The sequence below is a fragment of the Scyliorhinus torazame genome, chromosome 7 (genome assembly GCF_047496885.1).
Source record: "Scyliorhinus torazame isolate Kashiwa2021f chromosome 7, sScyTor2.1, whole genome shotgun sequence".
In the NCBI taxonomy this organism is placed as follows: Eukaryota; Metazoa; Chordata; class Chondrichthyes; order Carcharhiniformes; family Scyliorhinidae; genus Scyliorhinus; species Scyliorhinus torazame.
The window spans coordinates 69,814,468-69,841,925 of NC_092713.1; the positions used below are offsets into that span (position 1 = coordinate 69,814,468).

The window sequence follows — 27,458 nt, forward strand, 5'->3', positions numbered from 1 at the left end:
GCTGGTACAGTTAGACTGAGTTACTACAGTTAGATTAGCAGAGAGTCGAACTCATTTGAGAACTGTGTTAATAGTTCAATAAACAAGTTGAACTCATTTCAGAGTCTGGAGTATCCTTTAGTTAAGACTGCATCAAGTAGCAGCCTGTGTTATCCGAAGCAGCATAACACAACAGCTTGAATAACATATTAAGAGGGAGGAGTCTGCACTGGGATATATTATGCAAACAATACAATAAATCACAAGCATCTGAAATAAGTAAGAAACTTTATTCAATGTGTTTATTTAAGAGCTTCCTCAGGGTACACATTTTTGTGCAGAAATGGCCAGAGAGTACTGCAGGATGCATCGCTACAATAAAACATAGCACCAAACAGGATATAAAAGTAAAACAAAAATATCCATTCCAAAATGTATATGTCTTGCAATGTTTGGACAGAAGTTTTGGAATACTGCTTCAACAAAAAGCATTGAGCATGGCTGTATCACCAATAAGGAATCTTGATCCTAACAGTTTTAAGCAATCATGTATGATTCAATCCCTTGTGCTGCCAATTTCTCAATCTCAGCTCTATTGTTATGGGGAGGTATAGTGGAAATCAGGCAACATTCAGTGTGATGAAAGGAAAATTGGAGATATGTACATATTGGTACAGACTGTCACTGGGGACAGCAGTAAGTCGTCTTCCTCTGGCTCAATGGCCATTGGGGGCACAAAAAGGAAGAATTAGATAGAAAATGTGGACTCGCGCAATATCAGGTATTTCAGTTGAATCTATATAATCATCAGAGAGACATAAACAATGATTGTAAGCGAAACACATTTACCTTTCTGTGTCTTAGAACAGAGCCGACCATAACACTACTCCATCTTTCCATCACAATGTACAGTACTTGATCTGGATATTTCTCAACATTCTTTTCTGCCTGAAGAATGTATCATTCACGCTCTTCATATTTACCAATAATATTTTGGTGGGGCAAGAATGCTGCATTTTAACCCTACACACTTGTTGGAAACTTGAGGGCAGTTAAAAATGCCATGAATGCCTTATTCACCAGTTCCCCACCTAGTTTACGGTGAATCAGGGCAGCACGGTAGCATTGTGGAGGGCAGCACGGTAGCATTGTGGATAGCACAATTGCTTCACAGCTCCAGGGTCCCATGTTCAATTCCGGCTTGGGTCACTGTCTGTGCGGAGTCTGCACATCCTCCCCGTGTGTGCATGGGTTTCCTCCGGGTGCTCTGGTTTCCTCCCACAGTCCAAAGATGTGCAGGTTAGGTGGATTGGCCATGATAAATTGCCCTTAGTGTCCAAAATTGCCCTTAGTGTTGGGTGGGGTTACTGGGTTATGGGGATAGGGTGGAGGTGTTGACCTTGGGTAGGGTGCTCTTTCCAAGAGCCAGTGCAGACTCGATGGGCCGAATGGCCTCCTTCTGCACTGTAAATTCTATGAATCCGATTTAATCCTGCTCTTCTAAACAGACAGCAAAAGCATCTGCCTGAAACTAGTGGAGTCCTCCTTTAAATGCACAGATCAGGATCAAATTACATCATCAGGCACCAAATAGAATTTTAATTCTGACCTTCACGGAGATGTCACTGCAGCTTTCTCACTCAGTGAAAATAAGGCGAAGAGACCATTTAAAGAAGTTTGTTGTTTTAAAAAGTGCTTGTGGGGCCAGAGGAGCAGGAATGTCCATCCAGACCCATCAAGGAAAGTTTATTTCTCCCTTCCCCTGGCTTAGACTGTCCCTTTCCTACCCAAGATGGCCTCAAACCATCTATTTGTCATTTTAACCAGCAAGGCTTCCACTCCCAAACACCAACCAGGTGCCACTTTTCAAATGTTTCAGGCAGGAAACTGATAAGGGCTCATTTTCCATTTGTTTCCCTCATCCCAACTCCCTCTCCCCTTTTAGAATACAAAAATGCACTATTCTGTGTGTGATGTCACATTAGGAAGTCTTGTAATATGGGGCTGGTTTAGCACAATGGACTAAACAGCTGGCTTGTAATGCAGAACAATGCAAGCAGCGTGGGTTCAATTCCTGTACCGGCCTCCCAGAACAGGCGCCGGAATGTGGCGACTAGGGGCTTTTCACAGTAACTTCATTGAAGCCTACTTGTGACAATAAACGATTATTATTAAATACTGATTTTACTGACCGTTTAATCCACAATAAAACATTCCTTTCTGCTTTTCATGAATAGACCTAGGTTTCTTTGTTTGTGTAATATAATCATATCACTAGTTTAAAGTTTACTTAAAAATATAAAGGTTAATATCGGACAGGTAATGTTTTAAAAATCAAAATAATTGCAATACTGTACAAGCAATGACGGAACTCTCTGTTTGTCTTACCTATTACATGTCACTTATTAACGTATTTACTCAGTTACATTTAGAGCACAAACTAAACTTGAGTTCCACCTCAACAAAAAACTAAAAAGTGACAGACCTCTTAACCTAATGCCATTTTTTGCATGAGGAAAGCACAACCTGTATTCAAGCAAACCTGGTGTCACGGGGAATTAATTTGTGAACTGCACAAGAGAGAATAGATAAAGCAAAAAACAGTTGAACTATGCAACATTAGTCATTACACAGGAAGGGGTTAAATCACAATTCATCTTTTTGTTTCACAATGAGTTGCCTCACTAGCGATGCAATCTTCGGCTTTATTTCTGCAACTGAAACAGAAGTTTCCCAGACGTCTACCACCTTGCCATTCACGTCCACAAGATACTTCCAGAAATTCCAGTTGGGTTCCTTGCCAGAGGAGTCTATAATTAAATGCAGAAGTAACTCTTATTATGGATATTGTAATGGTCTGTTGATTTATTGCATGGTAATTTTGATGAAAACATTTAAATGGTTGTCTTCATCGACGATTGCCAATTTCTAATGCCTGTAAGTAAAATCTGACACTGAGCCACACAAGAGGATAGTAGGGCATGTGACCTAAAGCTTGCTCAAAGTTAATCTTGTCGAGTAGGTTTCAAGGAGCATCTTAAAGGAGCGAGAGGTAGAGATGTTTAGCAAGGGAATGTCATAGTTTTGGGCCTATGGAATTGTAAGATTGGAGACATGCAAAAGGCCAGATTTGGCAGAGCACAGGGATCTCATAGGGTTGTAATGCAGGAGGGGTTACAATGAATAAAGCAATTCAGTTATTGGGATATTTTAAAGAGCAATATTGAGCAAAGGTACTTAGCTATGTTTCCTCTTTATTAGCTATTAGTGTGACCGCACGTAGAATACGGTGTACAAATATTTCTAAGGCCAGCATGTTGATTGCTCATAACTTTCTTTTAAATAATTCTTTTTTTCCCCCAATTTAGCAAGGCCAATCCACCTACCCTGCACATCTTTGGGTTGTGGGGGTGAGACCCAGGCAGACACAGGGAGAATGTGCAAACACCACACGGACAATGACCCAGGGCCGGGATCGAACCCGGGTCCTCGGCGCCATGAGGCAGCAATGCTAACCACTGCGCCACTATGCCGCTTGATTGCTCATACCTAATTGTCCTTGAGAAGGTAGTGGTAAGCCACCACTGTAGTACATGGGGTGTAGGTACACCAACAATGCTGTTAGGGAGGGATGTTGACTAGCAACAGTGAAGGATCAGTGATTTAGGGTGCAATTCAATGGAAACATTTCTAAGTGTCATTTTGGGCATGTTTGGCAGAGTGTTACTCGACGGCTGCATTGGCACGATCGTGGCCCGTGTTCAAGGCACTTACCACCAAAAATGAGCCCCCACATGAGCCGCCGAGGAGGTCATAGGCACAGCAGCAGGGTCAGCAATGGTGCCTGTGAGGCACGGGCAGCATGACCAGGAGAACCGCCGTCCAATGTCAGAAGAAGACCGATGTCCATCGAACTGCAAGTTACCACCTCTCCTGGCATCAGTTCCGCCTACCACCCCTCAAATTCCCCCCCCCCCCCCCAGATCCCTGGCTGACAACTCTCACCCTCCCCACATGATTCTTCGTGCATGTTCCTCGGTCCACCTGGCACCCACTAGCACAACCCATTCATGTCAAGGTGCAGTGCCCAGACTCCCCTGACCTATCAAGCTCACAATGCCCTCTCTTTATCCCTGCAAGAGAAGACAGCCCATAATAAATAGGAAAGGGCCAAGGCGGGGTGATGGAATCCCAGAGATCAGAGTCCTTTCCCCTTATGAGGAACAGGCCCTGGAGATCACGGGGTTGATGGAGGAGAGAGCAGTCACTGACAGCAAGGCAGGCCTGCGCCACAGAGATGAGCCTCTCCCTTCACCCAGATGATCTGTCTCAAGAGAGTAATTCACGTCAGCCAAAATGATCCTTCCCTCTCACTGACCACATGTCCACCGCCTCGCAGGATCTCAACCTGATGAAGGTGGACAATCTGGAGTCATTCTCCCGCTGCCACCCAAGAGACCACCTCGGAGGAGAGCTCCATGAAGAACACCGGTGAGGCGTCACAACTATCACCCCCACCAGCACAGAGACACACATCTCAGTGGGCTATATTGTTGGAGGGGCTTCTGGGGCACAGTCTGGTGAGCACCATGCGGTATCTGATGCACATCAGGTGAAGGCAGGAACATCCAAGGGAGACAGCAGTTGGAGGTCTGCTGGATCCCAGGACTCAACTGGGTCCAGTCAGATGCTGAGCCTCTGGACAAGGTTCTCCCAGAGCTGATGCAGATGATAGGACAGAGCGTGACATACAGAGGAGAACTTGGATGGTGTTCACATGCATCTGCTGCGCTTCCCCTCCAGGTGGTAGAGGTCATGGATTTGGAAGATGCCCATAGTCACCAAAGTATAAAAAGAATATTGAATATTGAAATGATATAGCAGAGAGCAACCAGAACGATTGTCGGGATGGAGGGATTAGATTATGAGGAACAGCTATGCAAACTGGGCATGGTGCCAGTGGAAAAGAGGTCAAGAGGTGTTTTGATTACAGGTTTTAGAATATGTAGAACATGATGAGCTTTTTCACCTTGTTCAGAACAGTAATATTCAGAACGAAGTCTCTGCTTAAAATGGGATAAATTCCAAACTAATCCATAATTTCAGGAAGTGATTATGTCTCATGGAACAAGCGCCATATGGTGGATGCAGATAATGGGCGTGATCCTACGGCTACGCTGAGCCAGAAAAGCAGCTCGCTGCGGCATAGCGTGGCCATTGAAAGCCGGGTGACCACGCCCCCGGGATCTACCCGGCTCTCAACACCTTGTGAGATCCAACGCAATCTCGCGAGATGTTGTGATGTGAATCTTGCCCACAGTGGGTGGAATCACTTTTTAACAAATCTGCATATTAAAGCGAGGTAGTAAGCCGTACTCTAATGTGCAGATTCCCGAGATACCAGAGGCTTTAGGATTCAACCCAGTTCACCTCAGAAACCTCGGGCGAGTGCCGTTCAGTGCTGGTCCCCACAAATGGGGACCAAACGGAACGGCATTCGTGGGGGACTCCAAGGGGATTGGAGGTCCCTAGCTGCATGCCATTTGGGCAGGGTGGTGCCCTGGCAATGCTGGTGCCACCCGGGTGCCAAACTGCCCAGGTACCTGTCATAATATACACCAGTATATCATGGTGCAGACACACATTAATGGACACACAGTGGGACCAATCAACACACACAACACCGCAGCCAATCACCAGTTAGAGCACACGCACTATAAAGACAGGGATAATCAGAGTTCCCGCTCATTTGAGCTGCAGCTAGCTAGGAGGACAGAGCTCACAGCCTGCATCACAGACATTCACCATGTGCTGAGTGCATTGATTGGTTAGGACAAGGCAAAGGTCTTTAGTTAAAGCTAGTATCATGTTAACCCACAGTCAGAGTATGTTACAACAGTTAATGATTCAATAAAATAGTGTTGCACTATTGGTGACCTGTATGTGTTCCACGGATCCAGAGCACCCAACACAACAGTACCCAGGTGTTATTGCCAGCTGGCATGGGTGCTGCCAAGGTGGCATTTTTTGTTTGGGCTGGGGTGGGGGAGATTGGAGATTGTTTCGAGGGCCTTGGAGATTGGGAGACGCCGATCTCTCGCTACAATGGTGAATTCTGCCGAGTGGATCTCCCCACTGTAAAAACAGGGCTATGTGCAGCCTCAGACGCGCGTTCCCGATATTCAACCCGGGTCGCACCCAATGTTTATTCATTCAAATGCGAAGTAGATAAATTTATTTCAGAAAGTAATATTTTAGGGAGCAGTATACGAGGAATGCGAGATCCGGGGCACGTCATACATGCAAAGGGACTGCTTAAATTTCAGGAGTTTTTTCAGGTACAGCAACTTAATAGAACAGAAATCAACGCAGGGCCAAATTAAAAAGTGTGCGCTTCTCAGAGGAGAACAGCCCAAAAAATAACAAAGAGAAACGGAAACTTAAGAAGAAACATCAAATCAAAATGTGGGAAGAGGAGTCGATAAAACAATGCAACCCCTGCGGTGCCCACCGAGCACGGAAGGTTGGGATATTATGTTGATTGCATGCTTGGGAGGGACAAGGTAGTTTTGGATTTATGATGCCTAAACCTTTTCACCATTGGGGGTGGTTTCTTCACCTCATGTCTGTTGTAGACTAATTGATAGAGATTGATTGACATGATTACTTAACAACTCCATTATTGCTGTGTCATATGAGTACCAGAATGGTAGAAAGTCAACTAGATAACCTTTTTCTTTCATCTAACAATTCCAATGTTTCACTGTTCAGCCCGCAAGACCAGTTTTAATTCCCTTCATTTTCTTTGATTTTTCCTGAGACGTGGACAACACTGACTAGCCAGTGCAATTTGCATATTTCTGGTTGCCGAGGACATCGAGTCATGGAACTCCTCCTATCCTTGGCTCTCTCAACTTGTACCTGCACTTAAATTTCATCTGGCTCAAGAAATTGAACTTAGGATCGGAATATTAAACGCTCTTTGTGTCTCGTTTGTTAACATTTTAGAAACTGTAAAAGAAAGTTTTCCTTAGAAATGTTTATATTTCTGGGGAGGACAGAACTTTAATTAACCGAGTTGGCAAACTTTTCTACACCAGGACAAACTATAACAGATCAATGAAACTTCCAAATGGACTTGCTGACAAATGGGGTTATTCCCCAGAGAACCCAAGGCTTTAAACACACTCACCAGGAATTTCCTTGCCTGTTGGAATCCCTCGGGAATAACAGCTTCACTGAGATGATGGTCACCTCAAATTTATAAGTATCTTTGTTGCACGAATGGATCAAGGAGTTGGGTGCCGACACTTTAAAGAGCAGACTTTGTGGTAATTCGATTGCCATTTTAAAGAGACGGTGTAAGGTTTAACTGTGTTCATGTAAGCAATTTGCTTCACCTGAATAGATTAGGGAGGATTAGGAGTCACAAATGTAAATGTTAGGAGATTCTTCCTTTCCCAACCTTCCGTGCTCGGTGGGCACCACAGGGGTTGGATTGTTTTATCGACTCCTCTTCCCACATTTTGATTTGATGTTTCTTCTTAAGTTTCCGTTTTGCTTTGTTATTTTTTCTCCTATGAGAAGCGCCCCCCTTTTAATTTGCCCTCGTGTTGATTTCTGTTCTGTTAAGTTGCTGTTCCTTAAAATACTGTTTAGCACAGGGCTAAATCGCTGGCTTTGAAAGCAGACCAAGGCAGGCCAGCAGCACGGTTCAATTCCCGTAACAGCCTCCCCGTACAGGCGCCGGAATGTGGCGACTAGGGGCTTTTCACAGTAACTTCATTTGAAGCCTACTTGTGACAATAAGCAATTTTCATTTTTCATTTCATACTCCTGAAATTTAAGCAGTTCCTTTGCATGTATGACATGCCCCAGATATTCAATAAAAGATTTGCAGAACTCACATTTATCCTTCAGTACTTGCAGTCCATAATCTTCTAGTCTCTGGAGTGTAGCATCTAAATTTTGAAGATGCTCTTCGTCATTCTTTCTAGTAACTGAGATACCATCTAAATAGCACTGGACTCTTTCTGGTCCACATAGAATTTGACCCATGGCATGTTGGAATAACACAGGTGCAGATGTGATGCCAAATGGAAGACTTTTATATCTGAATGGTCTCGTGTGTCACAATTGTTAAATATTGTTACAAATCGGGATCTACATTTATCTGCAAATAAGCTTGACTGGCCTCCAGCCAACCCAGCAAATAAATCTTCCTTTCCCAAAGAATGTTGGGCCTGTGGAGAAGAGAACCAGCTCCTGCAATCACAGGGTTTTACTGATTTATTTCAAGCACGTGCTGGAGCATTTCATAGCTGCTTCAATTCCAAGCCATTCCACAGCTATCCCCTCAGTGGAGGGGATAGCTGGGGCATTACAATTACTAGGCAAGAGAGGAAAGAAATTCAGCTCCTGATCCTGATTGTGATATGTGCTGCACTGCTGTGTTAAATTGCTCCACAGTTTGACAAGTAATCTTTCTGGATAACATGAACCATAAGCAGTGATGCCAGAAAATGTTATTCAATAAGCAATATTTTCCTGGCTTATTTTACTGCCCAATTTCAAGGAATGTTGTCTATATGGTTAAGTTTAAAATTCTACCCTTGCTTTTCATCAGGTCTGGAAATACTACATAGCTATAAAATTCAATTTTTTTAAAGCACAGAAGTGATAGTATCATATTCTCTTTTATCTGTTCTCTATCTGGAAGCCGAGGGAAGACGCCCTCTCATCAGTGTGTTCACATTTATATTCAAATGGTTCCCAATGCAGACTCTCTTCCCATTTTCAATCTCTTTGAGGTTCCAATCAATTGCAACACAGATTTCGACAACAGTGGGCGCAATTCTCCCCAAATATTTCTAAGTTAATTGTGGGGGGTTTGCCGGCGAGTTCCCCACCGCTGTTCAGTGACACTGGGCGAGATTCTCCGACCCCCTGCCGGGTCGGAGAATCGCCGGGGGCTGGCGTGAATCCCCCCGCCGGTTGTCGAATTGTCCGGCACCGGATATTCGGCGGGGGGCGGGAATCGCGCCGTGCCGGTTGGCGGCCCCCCCCCGCGATTCTCCGGCCCGGATGGGCCGAAGTCCCGCTGCTAAAATGCCTGTCCCGCCGGCGTAGATTAAACCACCTACCTTACCGGCGGGACAAGGCGGCGCGGGCGGGCTCCGGGGTCCTGGGGGGGTGCTCTCACGGTGGCCTGGCCTGCGATCGGGGCCCACCGATCCGCGGGCGGGCCTGTGCCGTGGGGGCACTCTTTCCCTTCCGCCTTCGCCACGGTCTCCACCATGGCGGAGGCGGAAGAGACGCCCTCCACTGCGCATGTGTGGGAAACTGTCAGCGGCCGCTAACGCTCCCGCGCATGCGCCACCCGGAGATGTCATTTCCGCGCCAGCTGGCGGGGCACCAAAGGGCTTTTCCACCAGCTGGCGGGGCGGAAATTCGTCCGGCGCGGGCCTAGCCCCTTAAGGTTGGGGCTCGGCCCCCCAAGATGCGGAGCATTCCGCACCTTTGGGGCGGCGCGATGCCCGACTGATTTGCGCCGTTTTGGGCGCCAGTCGGCGGACATCGCGCCAATACCGGAGAATTTTGCCCACTAAGTTACTTTCAGCCCTGGGGAGTTTCTCACCGGTTTAGCCCACAACTTAGAATTTCTTTTAGTACTGGGGAGCTGAACTCAGAGATCGGGTGGCCATTTTTGAAAGGATGCCCAATCTCTAAGTGAGCTTGTGGGTCCCCCATACCTCCACCCATGGGCAATGTCACTCCCCACACACACATGGACAGTATCTCACACTCCCCAAGCGAATACACCCCACTATGGGGTTACTGAGGGCCCTCCTCTTCAGGCCCCTCCAAACCCCCTTACAGCAACCCTTCCCTTCCAGGACTCCTACCCGTCACCACCCCCTAACCTACCGGAGGCCCCTACGTACCTGCCCTGCACTCCCCACCCTTCAAAGCCCCCCTCAACCCTCATTTCATGGGAATGGTCCTCCTCAGCCCTTGACCCTTGGCAGTGCTCCTGCTGGCTTGGCAATGCCATCCTGGCACCTTGGCAGGGCCAAGGTGGGAGTGCCAAGGTGCCCACATTCCAGGGGGATGGCCAGGGAGCCATCCTGCACTTGCCCTGACCACCCTGGGATCTCCTATGGCCCGGGAGGACCCCCCCGGTCCCGTTCCTCCTGGTCCACATTTGTGTGGAGCAGCACTGATCGGCGCCCGGCGGCAGCCTCCCTGGGGAGGCCGGAGAATTGGGGGAGTCTGGTGGATCCGGGGCAGGTAGGTAATAATTATAATAAATTTTATTAGTGTCATAAGTAGGCTTTTATTAACACTACAATGAAAAGCCGGAGCTCATGGAGAGGAGGAAGGCCGATGTCATGGCCTTCGTTTCTCTGATTGCACGGCGGCGAATTTTACTGGAGTGGCGGTTGGCATCATGACCAGAAGTAGCGGCATGGTTGGGTGACCTGTACGACTTCCTGTGGTTGGAGAAGATAAAGTATGAGTTAAGGGGCTCAGCAGGGCAGTTTGAGAAAAGGTGGGGGGTGTTTGTGACCATGTTTGAGGAGCTGTTCGTCGCAGGGGTGTGGGTGTATAGTTGATTGTTGGGAAGTATGTTTCCCGGGGTGTTTATTGCCTGTAACCTGCTTCGATACATATTTGTAAAAAAGATACATTTTTTTTAAAAATACTACAATGAAGTTACTGTGAAAAGCCCCTAGTTGCCACACCACGACGCCTGTCCAGGTACAGGGAGGGAGAATTCAGAATGTCTAATTCACCTAATAAACACGTCTTTCAGGACTTGGGGGAGGAAACCGGAGCACCCGGAGGAAACTCTCGCAGACATGGGGAGAACATGGAGACTCCACAGTCAGTGACCCAAGCTGGCAATCGAACCCGTGACTCCGGCGCAGTGAAGCAACAGTGTTAACCACTGTGCTACCGTGCCACCATGTCATAAGTAGGTTTATGACCTACTTCCAGGAGCAGCGTTTGTTCACGCCCATTTGGAGCTGTGTTCCGACTCCAACATCTTGTGGGACTTCAGTGAATCCCGCGAGGCGCGGAGGCTGTTGGGAGGCTCGCTGGAGGCCTCTCCCCGGATTCTCCAGCTGCATTGTGCTCACGCTTGAGCACAACACGGCCAGAGAATCGCGCCCAGTATCTCTTCTTCTCAGGCATTTGGCAACTTCCTGGTTTAAATAATAGGGGCACTTTCCCAGGTTACTGCTTGTAGGAGCCTGTCCATTGGAAGTGCATGTTGAAAATAAGGGCACGAACAGCGCACAGGTTTTTGACCAATCATTTAAATGTTGAAAATCTCCAACATCTCTTGATTCCCAAACTGGTTACAAGGGAATCCCAGGACATTAATATGTGTTGGGCCTAGTTCCTGCTGTAATTGCTGCAGCTCTTTGTAGTGGTTTTCTGTGAAGCCACACTCACTGGCAACATTAACAACTAATGAGATCTGAAAAAGTCAAGCAGAGACACAAAATAACTGCAATTAAGGGTTAAATAAATTGCCACAAAACAGACTTGTAATAAAAGTTATAGCTCAAGGAATAAAATGGACAGTAGCAACAGAGATACAAAATTGGCTGAATAATAGGAAACAGAGTAATGGTCAATGGGATTTTCCATTAATCCCACCCCACGGTGCTGGGAAACCTGCGGGCAGGGCTGTGCTGCTGGTGAGAATAGAGAATCCCAACGGCCGGAGAATTCCGGCCAGTATCTCTGTTCATGTTTCATGCCTGCTCAGTGCATCATAGAGCCGGAAATTCAAACCAGCATGACATTGGACGGCATGGTAGCACAGTGGTTAGAACTGTTGCTTCACAGCGCCAGGGTCCCAAGTTTGATTCCCAGCTTGGATCACTGTGCGGAGTCTTCACATTCTCCCTCTGTCTGCGAGGGTTTCCTCTGGGTACTCCAGTTTCCTCCCACAAGATGTGCTGTTCGGTAATTTGAACATTCTGAATTCTCCCTCTGTGTACCCGAACGGGCGCCTGAATGTAGCGACTATGCGCTTTTCACAGTAACTTCATTGCAGTGTTAATCACAGAATTTACAGTGCAGAAGGAGGCCATTTGACCCATCGTGTCAGCACCGGCCCTTGGAAAGAGCACCCCACCCAAGCCCACGTCACCACCCGAACCCCGTAACCCCACTTAACCTTTTTGGACACGAAGAGCAATTTATCATGGCCAGTCCACCTAACCTGCACATCTTTGGACTGTGGGAGGAAACTGGAGCACCCAGCGGAAAACCATGCAGACACGGGGAGAACGTGCAGACTCTGCACAGACAGTGATGTAATGTTAATGTAAGCCTACTTGTGACAATAAAGATTATTATTACACTATGAAAATACAGTACTCTGAGGAGTGGGATTATGCCCAGTTGCTGAATTAAAGCCCCCATTTTAGACATTTAGATTTTGGGAAAGAGAGCAGCCACCTTACAAGAAGTCCTGGATCATAGAAATGTGCTCTCTGCTTAAGAATTTCACCGATTATATGCAAGACAATGGGGACGATTCTCCAATATGGAGCCCAAGTGTTTGCGCCGTCGTGAACGCCGTCGCGTTTCACGACGGCGCAAACCGGGCCCGGGTACGACCGATTCTGGCCCGCACAGGGGGCCAGCTCGGCGCTGGAGCGGCTCACGCCGCTCCAGCATCCTTATGTGGCGCCAAATGGCACTGCGCCAACCTGCGCATGCGCGGGGGACTTCTTTAGCGCGCCGGCCCCGACGAACATGACGTTGGTGTTCAGGGGCCGGCTGCGCCAGAAAGTAGGCCCGGGGTGGGGGGGGGGAGGAAAGAGGCCGCCCGCTGATTGGTGGGCCCCGATCGCGGGCCAGACCCCATCGGAGGCCCCCCCCATCGGTGAAGAAGCCCCCCCCTTCCCCCCACAGGCCACCCCCCCCCCCCCCCGGACCGTTCGCGAAGAGTTCCCGCCGGCGGCGACCATGGGTGAACGGCGCCAGCGGGACTCTGTCGTATCGGCGCGGCTGCTCGGCCCATCCGGGCCGGAGAATCGGAGAAACGCGCCGGTGCAAATGGCGGCGATTCTCCGCACCTCGGAGAATCGCGCACCGCCGTCGGGGCATTGTGGCGCAGTTGCAGCGATTCTCCGGCCCGGCGCGGGGCTCGGAGAATCGCCGCCGATATTTCTGTTGTATTTCCCTCCATGGTTCACCAACAGAGTCACAACTCACAGGGAAAAAATGATAACTTGAGCAAGTTCCCGGAGGTCACCAGATGCTTCTGGAAAGGTTAGATGGGCGGGGGGGGGGGGGGGGGGGGGGGGGTGGAATCAAATTAACAAAGGAAAGCCTGGGGAAACGTTGTTCCTGCTTTAAACAGGACCCAACGTCCAAAATATTCAAAACTTCATTTCAGGTAAAAAGTGTGCACTATTTAAAACCTGCCACAAAATAAAATACATAACTAACCTGCATTGAGAAGTGCCTGAAGCCTGATAAAAATGATTTTTTCAGACCAGTGAACGGATAACGGGGAAACCAGCAGAATGTTACCAGAAATTCACAGTGAACTCGGGTAACCTCTTCACATGGGGAAACTACTGCACTTTTTGAATAATGCAGACAGATTTTATTGATAATTTGTTTCATATTTCAAGTCAATAGTCACTCCTAATTTTCGATAGTCACTCCTAATTTTGAGTGAATCTCATTCTTACCTGTTAAATATTTGAATGCTGCATTCGCCCCAGGGCCTTTGACATTGATCTTACTGAATATTGGAAAGGTGACTCCATAGGTTCTTCGCACAAACCTCTCAATCTCTTGGTCAGGCCCTGGCTCTTGATTCCCAAACTGGTTACAAGGGAATCCCAGGACATTAAAATGCATTGGGCCTAGTTCCCGCTGTAACTGCTGCAGCTCTTTGTAGTGGTTTTCTGTGAAGCCACACTCACTGGCAACATTAACAACTAATGAGACCTGAAAAAGTCAAGCAGAGACACAAAATGACTGCAATTAAGGATTAAATAAACTGCCACAAAACAGACTTGTAAGAAAAGCTATAGCTCAAGGTATAAAAGGGACAGTAGCAATGGGGATACGAAAGGAAACAGAGTAATGGTCAATGGATATTTTTCAGGCTGAGGGAAGGTTTGTGTTACCTGGGGGTTGGTGTTGGGACACTTGCTACTAATGATCTAAATCTTGGTGAGCATGGGACAATTTCAAAGGTTGCAGATGACACAAAACTTGAAAACATTGTAAACTATGAGGGTTACAGTGTAGAACTTCAAATGGACATAGACAAGTTGGTGGAGCGGGCAGATAGGTGGCAGATGAAGTTTAATGTGGAGAAATGTGAGTTGATGCATTTTGGTAGGAAGAACATGAAGAGACTAAGGGTGCGATTCTCTAGCCACGTTGAGCTCAAGCGAGAGCCCAACGTGGCTGGAGAATCTCGGGAGAGGCCTCCAGCGAGCCTCCCGACAGGCTTTGAGCCTCATGTGATTCACCAAAGTTACGCAAGATGTCGGAGTCGGAACTGCCACCAAAATGGGCGGGACCAAATAATGCTCACGGAAATAGATCGTAAACCTACTGATGACCTACGTGCCCAGAATCCACCAGCCTCCCTCAATTCTCTGGAATGTGGACCAGGCAGAATGGCACCCGGGGGGCGGGGGCTCCCAAGCCATCAGAGACCTCTGTGTGGTCAGGGTAAGTGCAGGGTGGCTCCCTGGCCCTCACCCTGGAAAGTAGGAACCCTGGCACTGCCAAGGTGCCTGGATAACACTGCCAACCTGCCATGGTCATTGCCTGGGTGCCAGTGTAAGGGTGCCCGAGTGCCAGGTTGGCACTGCCAAGGGTCAGGGACCAAGGGGGGCCATGCCCAAATAATGAGGGTGAGGGGGAGTTTGAAGGATGGGAAGTGCAGGGCAGGTAAGTAGGGGCCTCTGTGAGGTTGGGTGAGGTGGCGGGTGGAGGCCCTGGAAGGGAGGGGATGCTGTAATAGGGCTTGGTGAAGAGGGGGGACCCCCAGCAACCCCAGAGCAGGGCATCCTCACTTGAGGGGGGGTTATGGGGTAGTGTTGTCGATGTTTGTGGGGGGTGACAATGCCTATGTGTGAGGAGTGTGGGGGACCCACAAATTCACTTAGAGACTGGGGCACCTTTTCAAAACAGCGGGCCGATCTCGGAGTTCAGCTCCTCAGGGCTAAACTGGCGAGAATCTTCCTAGGGCCCAAAAAAGTGACTCTAGGGCGCGATCCTCCGGCCTCGTTACACTCACGCTCAAGCGTAACAAGGCCGGTGAATAGCGGTAGAGGCCAAAAATGAGATCCGCACCGGGCGCCAAACAGTTTGCGATGAAACCAGCCCGCTCCCGTGGGCGAAATCAGGATCTCGTCGTAGCGTGGCGAGAAACCAATTATTACCATTTAAGCCCTGCCCGTCTGTCCCACCCATAACCCCCACCAACTGCTGAGGACTCTGGCTGCGCGGCTGAAGGCTATCGCTAATAGGGAACTGGCAGTCATGGTTAAGTGAGCACTTGACACATGCCAAGTGCATCCGAACACCCAGGGGATGGGACACAGCTCCGGGACATGTCCACGACCGGAGGGTGGATGGCTGCTATGTGGAGGGGGGGGGGGTTGCCTGGCGAGATGGACAAAGGGTCCAGGGGGTTAGCCACATTGCGGAAGAAAGTGACAGAGGCATCATAATGGTTGTGCAAACTCCGCACAGTGACCCAAGCTGGGAATCAAACCTGGGACCCTGGCACTGTGATATAGTGTCTGTGCGAAGTCTGCACGTTCTCTCCATGTCTGCGTGTATTTACTCCAGGTGCTCCGGTTTCCTCCCACAAATTCCGAAAGACATGCTTGTTAGGTAAATTGGACATTCTGAATTCTCCCTCAGTGTACCCGAACAGGTGCCATGTGTGGCAACTAGGGGATTTTCACAGCCTACTTGTGACACTAATAAAGATTATTTTTTTAAAAATTATTATTATTAAAAGGCTTTATTGCATCCTTGGTGGGGAGAAATGAGAAGTGTTGTCCATTAGTTTGGGAGGCTAAGAAAATAAGTTGTAAAAAGCACATTAGCTGCTCAAACACTGGCATTGGTAGAAGCAGTGCATGTGGAGTTTGTTTGTTAGGACTTTCATATAAGGGCCTATGTGAGAAAAGCTAACCCATAGAATGCTATCTGACTTTTACAAAAAGTGCCTGTTCTGTCTTGTGTTATAATGATGAAAAAAACTTTAATTTCTGTTTTTTTAATGAAGGCTTATTATATTTGGTAAAAGAGTTACATAGACATAGAACATACAAGACAGAAGGAGGCCTGTCGGCCCATCGAGTCTGCACCGACCCACTCAAGCCCCCACTTCCACCCTATCCCCATAACCCAATAATCCCTCCTAACCACTAAGGCAATTTATCATGGCCAATCCACCTAACCTGCACGTCTTTGGACTGTGGGAGGATACCGGAGTAAATCCACGCAGACACGGGGAGAACATGCAGACTCCGCACAGACAGTGACCCAGCGGGGAATCGATTCATAGATGCAGAGTTCTTTATTTCTGTTTAGATTTTTTTTAAATGTTCTTTAAATTTTTCTTTCAAAACCCAAGGAAAAGTGGGGAATCTGTCAATGTTAATCACTGTGTATGGCAATTGCTAGTTAAACAAGTGATGGTGATTATCCTATAATACAGGTGGGTGGAACACTCTGGTGTGGGAGCTTCTTGTGGGTTTGCAGCTACGGGGAAGTGTCTTATGTGATGAATGTATAAATTGTTACATATTGTATTAATTCATATTTGATGGAGTAATATTTTGTTTGAACATAAACTATATCTATTGGTCAGAGTCATCACTGCTGGGGAGAAGTATCCTCAATTAATTTTTTTTAAAGTTTGGGGTTCTTGTCGAGTATCCTAACACTTAAATAAACTAGCTTCGAGGGCAGCACGATGGCACAGTGGTTATCATTGCTGCCTACGGCGCCGAGGACCCGGGTTCAAATCCTGGCCCTGGTCACTGTCCGTGTGGAGTTTGCACGTTCTCCGCGTGTCTGCGTGGGTTTCACCCCCACAACCCAAAGATGTGCAAGTTAGGTGGATTGGCCACACTAAATGGCCCCTTAATTGGAAAAAATAATTGGGTACTCTAAATTTATATTTTAAAAAATAAACTAGCTTCAACCTAAAAGACCAGACTGGATTGATACTTCCTCTGTAACTCCTGGTAGTGAATAAAACTTACGGAAATATGATGCAGGAAAAGATCATCTGATCGAGCAACTCTGCCCAACACTCGGATGTCCCCATCAACTAGCAGCCCTACAATCTCCAGAGAGAAGCATAAGACCCACAAAAACCCAAAGTTAATTTGAGGGAAAAATGGCTCTGGCCACGTTCCACAATCAAAACCATTCCAAAACACCACGGGCGCAATTTTCCAGCTTTGTTGCGCTCTCGCTTGAGCGAAACATGGCTAGTGAATAGCGGGAGAGGTAGAAAACGAGAACCGGGTGCCAAACCATTTGCAATGCAATCAGCTCGCTCCCGTAGGCAAGATCGGGATCTCGCCGTAGTGAGGTGAGAAACCAATTATCACCACTTAAGCCTTATTTCCATATAATTAACGGGAGTGTGGTGGTATGTATTAGGGGTCATGTGGAACTGTGAAGCCGAGATGCTATTGGCTGACAGATCCCGGGTCCTGGTTGGCTGCCGACTCCTGGCTCCGCCCTGAAGGCGGAGTATAAGAACCCGAGCCTCTCCCCGCAGCTTCATTCTGTTGCTGAGCTGCTGGGGACAAGCATCGCTTAATAAAGCCTGGATCGACTTCATCACTTCTCGTCTCTCGTAAGTCATTGTGCGCTACAATTTATTAAGCGAGCTTAAAAGACTATGGAGCTCCGGATCGCCCCGGAATGCCTGCGGATCAGCCCCCACGCAGCAAACTCGGCAGCAGTATTCAAACACTGGCAAGCATGCTTTGAAGGCTACCTCCGAACGGCCCCCGGCCGGATCACAGAAGTCCAGAAAATGCAGGTCCTGCATTCGAGTGTAAGCCCGGAAATTTACCCTCTCTTAGAAGACGCAGAGGATTTCCCGGCGGCGCTCGCATTGCTGAAGGGCATCTACGTTCGGCCCGTTAACCAGGTCTACGCGCGCCACCAACTCGCGACGAGACGGCAAATTCCCGGAGAATCGCTAGAGGAATTCTACGCCACGCTGCTAATTTTGGGACGGGGCTGCAGCTGCCCGCCGGTGAACGGCGGCCCAATACCCCCACTCACTATCTGTGGCCTCGCAACTCTCAAAGTTGAACCACCGTCCTTGTTTGCAAACCTCACCCCGGATTGCAAACCCGTCGCCACTAGGAGCAGACGGTACAGCGCCCAGGACCGGATATTTATTCGGTCTGAACTCCAGCGGTTGCATAACCCAGGCCAGCAATAGTCCCTGGAGAGCCCAGGTGGTAGTAGTAAAGACCGGGGAGAAGCAAAGGATGGTCGTAGACTATAGTCAGACCATCAACAGGTACACGCAGCTAGATGCGTACCCTCTCCCCCGCATATCCGACATGGTCAATCGGATTGCCCAGTATAAGGTCTTCTCCACTGTGGACCTCAAGTCCGCCTACCACCAGCTCCCCATCCGCCCAGGTGACCGCAAGTACACCGCCTTGGAGGCAGACGGGCATCTATACCACTTCCTAAGGGTCCCATTTGGCGTCACAAACGGGGTCTCGGTCTTCCAACGGGAGATGGACCGAATGGTTGACCAGCACGGGTTGCAGGCCACGTTCCCGTATCTCGACAACGTAACCATCTGCGGCCATGATCAGCAGGACCACGACGCCAACCTCCAAAGGTTCCTCCAGACCGCTAATGCCCTGAACCTCACATAGAACGAGGAAAAGTGCGTTTTTAGCACAAACCGTTTGGCCATCCTGGGATACGGAGTGCGCAATGGAATAATAGGCCCCGACCCCGAACGCATGCGCCCCCTTATGGAATTCCCCCTCCCCCACTGCTCCAAAGCCCTGAAACGTTGCCTGGGTTTCTTTTCATATTACGCCCAGTGGGTCCCCCAGTACGCAGACAAGGTCCGCCCGCTAATACAGTCCACTCCCTTCCCCCTGTCGACAGAGGCTTGCCAGGCCTTCAGCCGCATCATAGCGGATATCGCAAAGGCCACGATGCGCGCCATCGACGAGTCCCTCCCCTTCCAGGTCGAGAGCGACGCATCCGACTTAGCTCTGGCGGCCACCCTTAACCAAGCGGGCAGACCGTGGCCTTTTTCTCCCGGACCCTCCACGCCTCAGAAATCCGCCACTCCTCAGTGGAAAAGGAAGCCCAAGCCATAGTGGAAGCTGTGCGACATTGGAGGCATTACCTGGCCGGCAGGAGATTCACTCTCCTCACTGACCAACGGTCGGTAGCCTTCATGTTCGATAATGCACAGCGGGGCAAAATTAAGAATGACAAGATCTTAAGGTGGAGGATCGAGCTCTCCACCTTCAACTATGAGATCTTGTATTGTCCCAGAAAGCTGAACGAGCCGTCCGATGCCCTATCCCGCGGCACATGTGCCAACGCACAAATAGACCGCCTCCAAGCCCACCACGAGGACCTCTGCCACCCGGGGGTCACTCGATTCTACCATTTCGTAAAGTCCCGCAACCTCCCCTACTCTGTGGAGGAGGTCCGTACAGTCACCAGGAACTGCCACATCTACGCAGAGTGCAAACCGCACTTTTTCAGGCCGGATAGAGCGCACCTGATCAAGGCTTCCCGCCCCTTTGAACGCCTCAGTTTGGATTTCAAAGGGCCCCTCCCCTCCACCAACCGCAACGCATACTTCCTGAACGTGGTGGACGAGTACTCTCGTTTCCCCTTCGCCATCCCCTGCCCCATGACAGCGGCCACAGTCATTAAAGCCCTTAGCACCATATTCACACTGTTCGGTTGCCCCGCGTATATCCATAGCGACAGGGGGTCCTCCTTCATGAGTGACGAGCTGCGCCAGTTCCTGCTCAGCAAGGGCATAGCCTCGAGCAGGACGACCAGCTACAACCCCCGGGGGAACGGGCAAGTAGAGAGGGAGAACGGCACGGTCTGGAAAACCGTCCTACTGGCCCTACGGTCCAGGGATCTCCCAGTTTCCCGGTGGCAGGAGGTCCTCCCAGACGCTCTCCACTCCATCCAGTCGCTGCTGTGTACCACCACTAACCAAACGCCTCATGAGCGCCTCCTTGTCTTCCCCAGGAAGTCCTCCTCCGGAACGTCGCTGCCGACCTGGCTGGCGGCCCCAGGACCCATCTTGCTCCGGAAACATGTGCGGGGGCACAAATCGGACCCGTTGGTCGAGAGGGTTCACCTTCTCCACGCGAACCCGCAGTACGCCTACGTGGCGTACCCCGACGGCCGACAGGACACGGTCTCCCTGCGGGACCTGGCGCCCGCCGGCAACACACACACACCCCCGGCACCGATCATCTCCTCTCTGCCACCGGCGCACCCCGTGACCGCCCCCTTCCTGGGGGGATCGGTCCTCCTCCCGTGCCCGCCCAGGAGTAAAACAGGAACAAACACCGAAACGCTCCCGGAGACGTCAACGCCTGAGCAAGCACCTGCACCACCACCGGGCTGAGGCGATCGACGAGGAAGACCAGACCGCCCGCTCGACTCGTGGAATCCGCGTGACACCAAGAATGTTGTTGGAACAAAAAAAAATTTTTTTGTGCTAATATTGTAAATAGTTCTCACAAACTTGTACATAGCCCAGTGTAGGGCTAAAGCTGTAGTAACACTGTCCGAAATTTTGTTCCAGGGCCAGCCTTGTAAACCCCTACCACCATGCGAACCACCACCCCGCCAGGTTCCTTTTTTAGCAAGGGGTGAATGTGGTGGTATGTATTAGGGGTCATGTGGGACTGTGAAGCCGAGATGCTATTGGCTGACAGATCCCGGGTCCTGGTTGGCTGCCGACTCCTGGCTCCGCCCTGAAGGTGGAGTATAAGAACCCGAGCCTCTCCCCGCATCTTCATTCTGTTGCTGAGCTGCTGGGGACAAGCATCGCTTAATAAAGCCTGGATCTCGTCTCTCGTAAGTCATTGTGCGCTACAGGGAGCCATCCCAAATCCAAACCCTCCCGTGACTCAGCGTCCTCCCCATCAAGTTGTCACGCTGGCGCTGATTAGTACTCCTTTTGAAAAACGTGGGCTGCTGCGGGAAGCAGAGGTGGTGAGCAACCATCTTCACTCACAGGTAATGAGCCCTGGCACTGGGCTTGCTGCCCCTGTGCCCGTGGGGGGAGGGGTGCAGTCCTGGTTGGGGGGGGTTTGTGAACATGTGTGTGTCCACCATGCCAACCCCTGAATCATGTTCCCATACCAGGACAACCCTAGGCCCTGCCTGTCTGCCCCACCCATCACCAAAACCTGACGAATGAGGCCTCTGGCCATGTGGCTGAAGGTTATTGTTAATAGGGAATTGGCAATCATGGTTAAGTGAGCGCTTCCCACAACTCAAATGGATCCCTGTGGGTGGGCGGGCTGGCCATGTAGCATGTGGGGCTCATTGTTTAGCATCCCAATCACACCTTGATGCCTGGACACTGTGCTTGAACACTGCACCACAGACACAGCAGCCAACCTTTTGATCACCCAGGAGATGGGTCCCAGGCCCGGACACATGTCCGCGGCCGTGTGTGCGTTGGCAGGGCATGGCGGGTGGGGGGCATGTCTGGGGAGAGGGAGCATGGGATTGGTGGTCAGCCCATATTGCAGAACAAAGAGTCAGAGGCGTCATACTGGTTGAGGTGAGGGTATTTTAATGTTCCTCGTCCAAGTATATACCACTGCTCGACTATCCCAATGGTACCCTCATCACCAACGCATTCTCCACTCCTTACCCCCCAGTGCCCTCAGTGATCCTCAATTGTGTTTGGTCTTCCTTGCTCTCCCACCGTGTCGAAGTGTATGTCCAGGATGCGCATCAGAGGTGGAGGCAGCCAGCTGCTTACCACGTCCCGTGGCCTTTGATGCCCCTGGTGGGTGTCCTCTGGAGCCGTAGTGCCCCAGCGCACTTAGCAGCACATGCACAGCTGTGCCACCCTGCCCCGGTGGTGGCTGCAAGAGGTGGCCTCAACAGAGGGGTAGATCTCGAGGGAGCTGTTGCCCATCGTCGGACGTCCATAGGATGGGTCTAGGTTGCCACCCAATGTCCCCTCCTCCTGGCCGGTGCCCATAGGTCCCTGGGGTTCACCCCAGGTCAGTGGGGCAGCTGGTTTGAGCCTCGGCTGCCCCTTCTTCATCCGGCTCTGCACCATGGTGTCTACTCCCTTGGCAATGCTCCTCAGTGACTGGGCCATGCTCTGCAGTGATTCGGCAATGCCCACCTGCGACTGAGACAAACTCTGCAGCGCCTCAGCCATGCCTATCTGAGAGCAGGACATGTCCCGCAGCACCTCATCAAGGTCAGCCTGGCATTGGGTCACATCCCCCATCGAGTATGACAGCCTGTCGAGGCCCTCAGCCATGGCCGTCACCAACTGTGCTACGCCTTGGACACCTTCACTCATGCTGCCGATGTCGTGCACCAGGCTGCCCACTGCAGTCATCACCCTAGCAGTGTTTGCCTCGGTGTCCCACATTGTCAGCGACATCTCCTGCACCTGTAGCCTCTGGGACTCATCCAATCGACTACGGACCTGCTGGGGTGTCGTTGACATGTCCCGGTCACTCTCAATGTCTTCCTAATGTCTGCATCAGCTCCGGGTAAACCTGTTCCAGAGGCTCAATATCTGACTGGGACCCAGTTGGGTCCTGGGATCCAGCAGTCCTCCGACTGATGTCTTGCCTGGAGGTTCCTGCCTCCATCTGATGTGCATCAGCAGCTGTGTGGTGCTCACCAGGTTGTGTCCCACAAGCCTGTCCACTAACGTTTCCCACCGAGGTGTGTGTATCTGCGCTGGTGGAGGATGGGGATGACAGCTGTGACACATCAACTGTGGCTTCCGAGGAGCTCGCCCCAGGGTGTTCTTATTGCAGGCAGGGAAGCGGGCCACCCTGGATGGGCCGGCACCGTCGGCTGGAGGACCTGCGGGGGAATGAACACATGGTCAGAGGGAGAGATGGGTCATTCAGTTTGGCAATAACAATTCACTTGTGACAGTCCATCTGGGTGGGGCCCGATGGATCCTCACCTATGTGATGTGCGTCAACCTCAGCAGACTCTCTTTTAAATGAACTGACAAAGGAGTAGCATGTCAAGATAAATTGCCTTATTCATTGTGGATTAGTTGTCAAACTTGATACTGATATTGCCAGGTAGTTGTTTTACCAAAACTAACATGTTGAAAGGTTATGTGGGCAAAGTGCATTATTTTAGGCTATCTGTAGCTCTATGTTGTATGGTTTACAACAGGCCATTGTTTCCTCATTGTGTTTCATCCTGATGGTAATCCTTTGTCAAACTGGATTCTTGACTGACTAGAGTGTTTACAGGATATTTCTGCACACAACGAGCTCAATGTAATAGTTATAACTGATGCACCATTCAGTGAAAATCAAAGTAGCCTGCCTGGGGTTGGGTATGTGACTGAAAAGAGTTTTGTTGTTAACCTTGTGTATTGCCACCAAAGGTCAATTTTTCTTTGTGAATTTCAGGAGGATAAATAATGACAGGCATATAGAAGTCAGACATGAAAGTGGCATTGTAAACTGCTCAGAGTCTTTAATAACTAACCAATAATGTATAGCATCATAATTTTAATTCAAAAGCTAAACAAAATCAAAATTCCTATATGCTTGAATAAAGCCATGACAGTTGATAGAAGCATTCCTGCTTTCAGCCAGATCTGGTACTCTGGTTCAGTCTAAATTTTAAAAATCCTTTCCCCTTTCTTCCCAACGCTGTTTCCAAGGCAACAATTCAGAGGGGGAAAAAGCAACAGGCTCCTCTGTCATTGAACTGACCGTGGGAGGGCTGAGATATGTTAAAAATGGGTGTATTATCTGAACGATGCCACTAATGGCTTCTGAATATGATTAGAGAGAGTTTCTAAAGCTTTGTACATTCACACGGATACAATATTTTTTAAAGACAACATCTTTAGGAGCAGTCGTGTAAAGCAATTGGTAATAAAAATCAGACCAGGCAATAAAACTACGTACAAAACCCTCTTCCCATGGGAATGTTGATTATTCTTTATATATTTTCCCTTTTGTATTGACACCCTATTTCTCTAGTGTCATAGGAGCGAAGTGCATGTAAAACCGTGCAAACAGCTCTAGCCATTCACCTCCTCCCCCCACCCCCCATCACCAACATCCATACACACAAAATCCTGTGATCAACACCGTACATCTGTAAAAAAAAAAAAAATCATACGTCATCCTTTGACACCATATAAAAATTCAATGGTTTTTAAATGTTGTGATTAACAAGGACAATGTTAAAAAGTTAAGATTTCTTTAGGGTATTTTATCTTCTGGAAATTATTAATTGAAAGTTGACCACATTGCCATTCGAATGTTTCGACTGTGGCTTTGCATTCCTTTCAAATTCCATTTTTATTTTAAACTCTTCTATTGATCAATTGCGCCCCCTTGTGGAAATTCAATGCTTTTTTTTTAATTTAGAGTACACAATTTTGTTTTTCAACAAAGGGGCAATTTAGCGTGACCAATTCACCTACCCTGCACATCTTTTTGGGTTGTGGGGGTGAGACCCGCGAAGACACAGGGAGAATGTGCAAATTCCACATGGACAGTGACCCAGGGCCGGGATTAAACACGGGTCCTCAGCGCCGTGAGGCAGCATTGCTAACCACTGCGCCACCGTACTGCCCTAAGGGAATTCAAGAAAAAAATGTCCATTTTTTTTCAGGAGTTTAGAAAGAGAAACCTTTTTCATGAACTCTGGACATCCCATTGCCAGCAATGCAAGCTGGCTGATATTCCTTGCATTAAATGGTTAGCCAATGAAAGTGTGACATATAACTGCGGTCTCTTATCATTTAACGCTAAGAAAGAATAATGGATTTGACAGAAAATAAGAGGGCTTCCATCATAATTTAATTTACTGAAATGCAGCCTGAGGCTTTATTTTATACCAGCTTCATTCCTCCCAGTTGGAGTCAGACAAATGTATACCCCAACTCGATTTGTTGATTGCTCTTCTGATAGGACACATAAGCATGGCACAGTGGTTGGTACTGCTGCCTCACAGTGCTTCTGGTGGTGGCTATGAAGGTGTTAATTGCACATTTGGTGGCTCCCGCTCGGGTCGGACTTTTGGACCTTTCCCCCCGATTTTTTACCGGACTTGATTTGAAAAATTGATGAGAGGGGCAATTGTGAACTGAATCCCCACATCGGTGCATGGAGAGGAGGACTAGAAGTGCTCACAAAGGCAGAAACAGAAGGACAGAGAAGGCTTGTGCTGAAGCAGCACCAGGAGGAAGTATGGCGGAGGATCGGACCTCTGGCTTGTTGACCCAGCGGTCAACGGAGCAGTTGGTGCAAGTTATCCAGGAGGTCTTCGCCAAGCAGAAGCAGGACTGCTTGGACCCGATTAAAGAGGCAATTTCGCGGCTGGAACTTAGATTGGATGCCCAAGATCGGGCGATCCAGAAAGTAGAGAAGACGCTGGCTGACCAGGAGGAACGTGAAACAGCGGTGGAGTTGGAGGTGGGGATGTTAAGAGACCAGCAGAAAAGGCTCCTGGAGAAGGTGGAGGACCTAGAGAACAGGTCCCGTTGGCAGAGCTTGAGGATCGTTGGGCTCCCGGAGGGGTCTGAAGGAGCGGACGCTGGGGCCATATATAGCGGCCATGTTCGAGAAGCTGCTGGGGGATGGGGCATTCCCCCGACCCTTGGAGATGGACAGGGCTCACAGAGCACCTGCGAGGAAGCCGCGAATGTGAGACCCCCAGAGGGCAATGGTGCTGAGATTCCACAGATATCTGGATAAGGAGCGTGTTTACAGTGGGCCAAGCAGACACTGAGCTGCAAGTGGGACAACAGTATCCTACGGATCTATCAAGACCTGAGTGCGGAGGTGGCCCGGAGAAGAGTGGGATTCAATCAGCTCAGGTAGACCCTTTTCAAGAAAAAGGTGAAGTTCGGGCTGTTGTACCCGGCCCGCCTCTGGGTCACATATGAGGAACAACGTCTCTATTTTGAGTCGCCTGAGGAAGCGCTGGACTTTACGAAAAGGAAAGGACTGGTGTCGGACTGAGAACTTTGAATTTTGCTGTAGTGTTTATGTTTTTCAAAAAAAGTTTCTTGTTTCTTGCTTTTTCGGATGTTATTTGTTATGCCTGCTGTATGGATCTGGGGGCCAGCTGCAGAGCTGAGTGAGGTAAACGTTTATATTTGCATTGTTGGGGGATGTTTGTTCAGATGCTGGATCTTTTGCTTGATTTTTTTTTGTGTTCAACTTGGGTTTTTTATTTAATCTCTGTCGGCCAATTGTGTTGGGATTGTTTTTCATTTGAATATGTATGTATGATATGGGGGGGGGGGGGGGGGTCAATAGGTGGGAGATTGTCAGGCGCCAGGGGCGAGGGCCACCAAGCTAGCTGGGCGGGCTAGCTTACGGAAGCGTAGTGGGGGGTGAGCAGATGTTAGGCTTATCAAAGGGGTTGATTTATTTTGTGCTGTTACTAGGGGGGGCGGGGGGAGGAAATGTTCTGCTGACGAGGGAGGGACTTTTGCTGAGGGACAGTGAGGAGGTCGGGGACAGTGAGGACGTCAGGGGTGGAGGTTGCCTGGAGGCATGGGGCGCGGGCTGGCAACTGGCCCAAGAGAGGGGATGGCTGATCTGCGAAGGGGGGGGGACAGACGATGAGCCCCCCAACTAGACTGATCACCTGGAATGTAAGAGGGCTCAATGGGCCGGTCAAGAGGGCATGCGTGTTCGCGCATTTGAGAGGACTGAAGACGGATGTGGTAATGCTGCAGGAGACGCACCTTAGAGTAGCTGACCAGATTAGGTTAAGGAAAGGTTGGGTCGGACAGGTTTTTCACTCGGGACTGGACTCAAAGACTAGAGGGGTCGCGATCCTGATCAACAAGCGGGTGGTGTTTGAGGTGGGAAGAATAGTTTTGGATGTGGGAGGCCGGTACATTAAGGTCAGTGGGAAATTGGAGGGGTGCAGGTGGTATTAGTAAATGTATACCTGCCAAACTGGGACGATGTGGAGTTTATAAAGAGGATGCTCGGGAAGATACCGGACCTGGATTCACATAAGCTGATCATGGGAGGGGCCTTCAACACAGTTATTGACCCTGGTGCTCTGGTTTCTTCCCACAGTCCAAAGGTGTGCAGGTTAGCTGGATTGGCCATGCTAAATTTCCCCTTAGAGTCCAAAGGTTAGGTGAGGTTACGAGGATAGGGCAGGGGGTGGGGTGCTCATTTGGAGGGTTGGTGCAGAAT

At 49.4% G+C, this 27,458-nt stretch overlaps 1 protein-coding gene across 2 annotated transcripts in view; it reads right to left on the bottom strand.

Moving 5' to 3' along the window:
- Nucleotides 1-250: 250 nt before the first annotated feature.
- Nucleotides 251-27,458, bottom strand: part of gpx7 (glutathione peroxidase 7) — a 46,248-nt gene continuing 19,040 nt past the window's right edge. The window contains exons 2-3 of one of the 2 annotated variants that reach the window (XM_072510881.1): nucleotides 13,707-13,968; nucleotides 251-2,789 (exon numbers count right to left, since the gene is read on the bottom strand). In XM_072510881.1, the coding sequence (XP_072366982.1) occupies nucleotides 2,626-2,789; nucleotides 13,707-13,968 (426 nt within the window). In that variant the 3' untranslated portion in view covers nucleotides 251-2,625. Of the gene's footprint in view, nucleotides 2,790-10,306; nucleotides 10,473-13,706; nucleotides 13,969-27,458 lie in introns of those variants that run through there. The other variant, XM_072510882.1, reaches the window with a different exon arrangement.